This window comes from Apodemus sylvaticus, chromosome 10, assembly GCF_947179515.1.
Source record: "Apodemus sylvaticus chromosome 10, mApoSyl1.1, whole genome shotgun sequence".
In the NCBI taxonomy this organism is placed as follows: domain Eukaryota; kingdom Metazoa; phylum Chordata; class Mammalia; order Rodentia; family Muridae; genus Apodemus; species Apodemus sylvaticus.
The window spans coordinates 65,719,447-65,727,052 of NC_067481.1; the positions used below are offsets into that span (position 1 = coordinate 65,719,447).

Genomic DNA, 7,606 nt, shown 5'->3' on the forward strand with positions numbered 1-7,606 from the left:
TTTTCAATTCTCAAAACAATAAAACATTTTGGTTGCATGGTAATACTTAATTATTTTTGTCTTTCAGAAATTATTACTGCTCATGGGCAGATAGTCAAGGTCAAATACTTGCGAAGAAATAAAACAAATCAGGCAATTTCACCAGGTATCTGTAACCACTTGTTACCAAGACTTCATTCCCCTGAAAATATGGGGAAGCCCAGCTTGGTGTCAGTACACAACAGAAATTTTAGTTCTATAGATTTGATTTAAAAATCTTTGCATGGTAACTGCAAAATAAAAAAAAAGAACACTAAGTCAAGTTAAACAAATTAATTTTATTTTACTTTATTTCATGCATATGGGCATTTGGTGGTATGTATGTCTGTGCAACACTTGTGCATCTAGTACCCATGGAAGCCAGAATAAAGTATTAGATTCCTTTAGAACAGGAATTGCAGACAGTTGTGAGCTGCCATGTATTTGCTGGGACTTGAACCTGGGTGTTTTACAAGAAGAGCAGATGCCCTTACCTGCTGAGTCATCCCTGCAACTGCAACCAATGGATTTCTTATGTCATTGTATCTTTTGTTCATGTTCATTTTATAGGAATAAGCTAAATTCATAAGGACTGAAAACGTCTATGGAGATACTACAAGAACATTAATCTGTATTTATGATTAAAATTGAGAGGTAAATTATATTGTATTTTATTAACACTGCTCTACTTAATCACAAATGTGACAGAACCCAGAGAATATTTTCCCTGCTAAAGACCTTAGCTCCAATTCCTCCAATTCCTCAAAAGGAGCTTGCAGACTTGAAACATGAGAAATAACCAGGAGAAGAGACAAGATACCCTGACTTAATGCATGCACTCTACAATCTTCTCATTGAAAATTTAAAAGTCGTACATTTTAATGTGTAACTATTACTGTTGTGAAAAATATAATTAACATAAATAACTAAAAGGACTGTTTTAAAATAGATGAAAGCATAAAAGCCAGGAGAGAAGAGAGTGTGCGAGAGCAAGACCAGAATTCTATCCCATGTAATAACTGTCATTTCCTCCTGAAGGACAGTCCTCACGAGGCCATACTCTTGCCAGATTGGATCTACATTGATGGTTCACTCTAAGCCATGGATATAGGAAACCACAGCTGTGAGACAGACTTCACCTTGGTTGGCCTTTTCCAGTATGGACACATGGACACCTTCCTCTTCACAGTCATCTCCATCCTCTTTGCAGTGGCTCTCATAGGCAACATCACACTGGTCCACCTCATCAGGCTGGACCAAAGACTCCACACCCCCATGTACTTCCTCCTCAGCCAGCTCTCCATCATTGACATGATGTACATCTCCACCACTGTGCCCAAGATGGCAGCCAACTTCCTGTCAGACACCAAGGCCATTTCTTTTCTTGGATGTGAGATCCAAGTCTTTATGTTTCTGACCCTGTGTGGATCTGAAGCCCTCCTGCTGGGCTTCATGTCCTATGACAGGTACATAGCCATCTGCCGGCCCCTGCACTACCCTGTGCTCATGAGCCGGAAGATCTGCTGTTCCATGGTCGCTGGTAGCTGGAGCAGCAGTTCTATCACTGCATTAATGCATATACTGCATGTATTTCAACTTCCCTTCTGTGGATCTAGAATTGTTAACCACTTTTTCTGTGAGGTCCCATCTCTCCTGCCATTGGTATGTGAAGACACATCCCAATATGAGCTTACAATCTTTGTGAGTGGTATTGTATTTCTGCTTTTGCCCTTCCTGGCCATCCTAGCTTCCTATGCTCGGGTGTTGGTTGTTGTATTCCAGATGGGTTCAGGGAAGGGACAGAGTAGAGCTGTGTCCACCTGCTCCTCACACCTGACCGTGGCCAGCCTGTTCTATGTCACCACTCTCTCCACCTACACACAGCCACACTCCCTGCATTCTCCTGGAAGGGACAAAGTGGTGGCTGTGCTCTATTCAATTGTCACCCCTGTTCTGAACCCATTCATCTACAGCCTGAGGAACAAGGAGGTCATGGGGGCCCTGAGGAGACAAATGGTGTGAGGAAGGTTTGCACAGGATTTTGGGTCACCCTGTGGACTGAGCTGAAGACTGGTCTTGGACACTCTCTGGGACAATTTTAGGATTGATATTGGTTCCTGGATTGATTGGTTCCTGGATATTGGTTCAGGACTGATATTGGAACTGAATGTTGGTTCCTGGGCAGAGGGAAGGGCATTGCCCCTGTCTCTGGCATCTCTTGTTGCCCATCAGTCTGAGTTGGTTTTCCACAGAACTTTCTTACCATCTGCCCTGGTGCAAGGCACTATGGCTTCTCAGACTTTGGGAGAAGGTACAGTTCCCTGCTGTGTGCTTGTCTTGCTCTGGAAGCTTTCTGCAGTTTAGGAGTAGAGCTGTATATGTGCATAGATTTTGCAGAAATCTGAAATATTTTATTGGTTTTCCTTTGCAGATACAACTGTTCTACAATAATCTCTCTCTCTCTCTCTCTCTCTCTCTCTCTCTCTCTCTCTCTTCTGTCTCTCTGTGTGCGTGTGTGTGTGTGTTATAATGTGACATATTTTAAGGACAATTCTGAAAGACACAGGGAGGGAGCCAAGTTTATGCTTCCCTTGATGCTTGTGTGGCTGTTACCCTGTGAAAAAGATTCCCAAGCTCCCTACCTGTTCGATGAAGTCTTGCTGACTCCCTTTATCAATACCCTTTCCCCAGATTCATTAATGACTTTTTAACAAATATCATCAATAGATCTTTCTGACAGTATGCCCTCTGTCTCTTTCCATGAATATCTTTACGTTGATCTTCCATTTTTATATTTATATTCATTACTCATGCTAAATTATGATAAGGACAATTAGAGCAACAGACCCAGAATGGTTCTGCTTTAGAAATCTGTAGACAATGTCTGTATTTTGTCCATGACTAATACGCCCATAGTGTTGCACTTCCTCCAACAAGGCCACATGATAGCATAATGCTACTCACTTAGGTGATGTATTTAAATTGCCCCATTCTACTGCCTGCCCTCATATTATTGTTCAAACCAATGAGTCTTTGGGGATCATACTTAAACATGTAGACTACATGAGCAACAGCTCCAAAAGTTCCCATTATCTAGAGCAATCTCAAAAATGTTAAGGGTCCAAAGGTCAAAGAGTCTTCTGAAATTAATCCTATCATGTACTCATGTTCAAAAACATAAACACACATCATATACCTCCACATTCACAGTATACACTTCACCATTCCTAAATGCAGCATGAGGAAATCGTGGACCTAAATAAGACACAAGCCAGCTGAGCAATCTGCAAACTCTGCATCTCCATATCTGTTGACAAAGTGTTCTTCAGATCTCCAAGTCACCTGGCAGGCCTCAGTGTGAGAGGATGCATAATAATAATAATAATAATAATAATAATAATAATAAATGTTTTGAAATATTCTAGAGATTAATTATTGATTCTTTGTAATTGGTGGCAATAATTTGAGTGATAAATTTAATGACAATAGAAACACCTGCTCTGGGACTAATAAAAATAAATTGCATCTGTTGCCTGTATGTAGGATCCTATTCCCCTAGCCAGCTGCCCTGGCAGGCCTCAGTGTGAGAGGATATGCCTGGCCCTGCAGAGAGTTTATACACCATGGTGGGCAGATGTCCAGGGTGCCCCCACAGTCTCAGAGGAAAAGGGGTGGCTATGGGGGATGAATTGTGTGAGGGGGACCAACTAAGCTGCATATCTGCTACATATGCGTCGGAGTCTAGGGGTGGCTAAATGAAGTTAATAAATGGATTTCTGCAGTGTCTATTGTTATGTCCCCATTTGGTTTCTGATTTATTAATGTGCCTTTATGCTTTTTGGTTAGTTTGGCTAAGGGATTTTCTATCTCCTTCATTTTCTCAAAGAGCCAGCTCTTGGTTTCCTTGGTTCCTTTTACTGCTCTCTTTGTTCCTAATGGATGGATTTAAGCCCTGAGTTTTATTATTTCCTGCCATCTACTCCTCTTGTCATGATTGATGCTTTTTGTTCTAGAGCTTTTAGGGGTGCTGTTAAGTAGCTAGTATAAGATCTGTCTAATTTCTTATGAAGGCATTTAGTTCTATGAACGTTCCTCTTAGCACTGCTTTCATTGTGTCCCCTACATCTGGGTATGTTATTCCTTTATTTTCAATGAATTCTATAACTCTTTAATATTGTTTTAATTTCTTCTTTGACACAGTGGCCATTGAAGAGAGAGATGTTCAGTCTGCATGAGTTTGAGGCTTTCTCTTGTTTCTGTTGTTGTTGAAGGCCAGTTTTAATTCACAGCGATCTGATGAGATACAAGGGGTTATTTCAATCTTCCTGTATCTGTTGAGGCTTGCTTTGTGATTGAGTATCTCATCAATTTTGGAAAACATTCCCTGAGTGTCTGAGAAAAACTTCTATTCTTTTGAGTTTGGGTGAAATGTTCTGCAGATATCTGTCAGGTCAATTTTGTTCATAATGTCAGGTAGTTTCATTATTTCTGTTTGGTTTCTGTGTTGATGACCTATGCATTGTGTTGAAGTCTCTTAAAGTATGGGGTTTGATGTGTGATCGAAGTTATAGTAATGTTTCTTTTATGAATGTGGATGTCTTTGCATGAATTTAGAAATCATCTTGGATATTTTTGTTCATCAGTATGAAATGTCCTTCCCCCATCCTTTGCTTACTTTTGGTTGAAAGTCTATTTTATGAGATTTTAGAATGGCTACTCCGGCTTCTTTCTTGGGTCCTTTTGCTTAAAGAAATGTCTTTTAACCATTATTCGGAGGTAATGCTCATTTTTGTTGCTGAAGTGTGTTTCTTGTATGCCGCAGAGTAATAGATCCTATTTCCCCATACACTCTGTTATTTTTGTCGTTTTACAGGGGAATTGAATCCATTGTTGTTGACAAATATTGATGACCAAGGACTGCTAGTTCCTGTTATTTTGGTCTTTGTGGTGGTAGTGTGTGTCTGTGTGTGTCTCTGTGTGCATGTGTGTGTGTGTGTGTGTGTATGTGTGTGTGTGTGTGAGAGAGAGAGAGAAAGAGAGAGAAGAGAGGGAGAGGGAAGAGAGAGGGGGAGAGGAAGAAGGAGAGGGAGAGATTCTCATTTGTTTCTGCTGGTGTGACATTATTCATTTCTTGTGTTTCTTGGGTGCATTTACACTCTCTGTGTTGCAGTTTTTCTCTAGTATCCTCTCTAGTGCTGAATTAGTGGAAAGATATTGTTTGAATTTGGATTTGCCATGGCATATCTTACTTTCTCTATCAATGGTGATTTGATTAAGGAAATAGTAGTCTGAGCTGACATCTATTGTCTCTTGGTGTGTACAACATATCTTCCCAGGACCTTCTGGCTTTTAGGGTAACTTCTGAGAAATCAGGTATAATTCTGATAGGTTTGCCTTCATGTGTTACTTGGCATTTTCTTTTGCACCTTTTAATATTATTTCTTCTACTTTGCTGAAGTTGTTTATCAGCTGTAGGAGTTCTCTAGTGGAGTTTTTTGGGTCACTTAGGTAGACTATCATGTCATCTGCAAATAATGATAGTTTGACTTTTTCCTTTCCAATTTGTATCCCTTTGACCTCCTTATGCTGTTGAATTGCTCGAGCTAGTACCTCAAGTACAATATTGAAAACATAAGGAGAAAGGGGGCAGCCCTGTCTAGTCCCTGATTTTAGTGGGATTGCTTCAAGTTTCTCTCCATTTAGTTTGATGCTGGCTACCGGTTTGCTGTATATTGCTTTAACGATGTTTAGGTATGGGCCTTGAATTCCTGTTCTTTCCAAGACTTTAAGCATGAAAGGATGCTGAATTTTGTCAAATGCTTTTTCAGCATCCAATGAAATGACCATGTGGTTTTTTTCTTTGAGTTTGTTTATGTAGTGGATTGCATTGATGGATTTCGTATATTGAACCAACCCTGCATCCCTGGGATAAAGCCTACTTGATCATGGTGGATGATCGTTTTGATGTGTTCTTGGATTCGGTTGGCAAGAATGTTATTGAGTATTTTTGCATCGATGTTCATAAGGGAGATTGGTCTGAAGTTTTCTTTTTTTGTTGGATCTTTGTGTGGTTTTGGTATCAGCGTAAATGTGGCTTCGTAGAAGGAATTGGGTAGGGTTCCTTCTGTTTCTATTTTGTGGAATAGTTTGAAGAGTATTGGTGTTAGGTCTTCTTTGAAGGTCTGATAGAATTCTGCACTGAAACCATCTGGTCCTGTGCTTTTTTTGGTTGGAAGACTTTCTATGACCCCTTCTATTTCTTTAAGGGTTATGGGACTGTTTAGGTGATCTATTTGGTCCTGATTTAATTTTGTTATTTGGTATCTGTCTAGGAAATTGTCCATTTCCTCCAGATTCTCCAGTTGTGTTGAGTATAGGCTTTTGTAGTAGGATCTGATGATTTTTCGGATTTCCTCAGTTTCTGTTGTTATATCTCCCTTTTCATTTCTAATTTTGTTAATTTGGATACTTTCTCTGTGCCCTTTGGTCAGCCTGCTAAGGGTTTATCTATCTTGTTGATTTTCTCAAAGAACCAGCTCCTGGACTCGATTTTTTGTATGGTTCTCTTTGCTTCCACTTGATTGATTTCAGCCCTGAGTTTGATGATTTCCTGTCTTCTACTTCTCCTGGGTGAAATAGCTTCTTTTTGTTCCAGGGCTTTCAGGTGTGTCATTAAGCTGCTGGTATATGCTCTCTCCATTTTCTTTTTGGAGGCACTCAGGGCTATGAGTTTTCCTCTTAGCACTGCTTTCATTGTGTCCGAAAGATTTTGGTATGCCTTCATTTTCATTAAATTCTAAAAAGTCTCTGATTTCTTTCCTTATTTCTTCTTTGGCCAAGGTGTCATTGAGTAGAGTATTGTTCAGCCTCATGTGTATGTGGGCTTTCTGTTGTTTTTGTTGCTATTGAAAACCACTCTTACACCATAGTGATCTGATAGGAGGCATGGGAGTAGTTCGATCTTGTATTTGTTGAGGTCTGTCTTGTGACCAATTATATGGTCGATTTTGGAGAAGGTACCATGAGGTGCTGAGAAAAAGGTATATTCTTTTGCTTTAGGGTGAAATGTTCTATAGATAGCAGGTTATAAAATCAACTCAAACAAATCAGTGGCCTTCCTCTACTCAAAGGATAAGCAAGCTGAGAAAGAAATTAGGGAAATGGCCCCCTTCACAATAGCCACAAACAGTATAAAGTACCTTGGGGTGACTCTTACCAAACATGTGAAAGATCTGTATGACAAGAACTTCAAGACTCTGAAGAAGGAAATGGAAGAAGACCTCAAAAAATGGGAAAACCTCCCATGCTCATGGATTGGCAGGATCAATATAGTTAAAATGGCCATTTTGCCAAAAGCAATATACAAATTCAATGCAATACCCATCAAAATCCCAACTCAATTCTTCACAGAGTTAGAAAGAGCAATTCTCAAATTCATCTGGAATAACAAAAAATCCAGGATAGCTAAAACTATTCTCAGCAACAAAAGAAATTCTGGGGGAATCAGTATCCCTGACCTCAAGCAATACTACAGAGCAATAGTGTTAAAAACTGCATGGTATTGGTACAGTGACCGGCAGGCAGATCA

General features: G+C 39.9%; 1 protein-coding gene across 1 annotated transcript; it reads left to right on the plus strand.

Annotated features, from left to right (window-relative positions):
* Positions 1-1,119: 1,119 nt before the first annotated feature.
* Positions 1,120-2,040, plus strand: LOC127694427 (olfactory receptor 2AK2-like). Its single transcript, XM_052195956.1, has one exon. It carries the CDS (start codon positions 1,120-1,122, stop codon positions 2,038-2,040), a length of 921 nt encoding a protein of 306 aa, XP_052051916.1.
* The last annotated feature ends 5,566 nt before the right edge of the window (positions 2,041-7,606 follow it).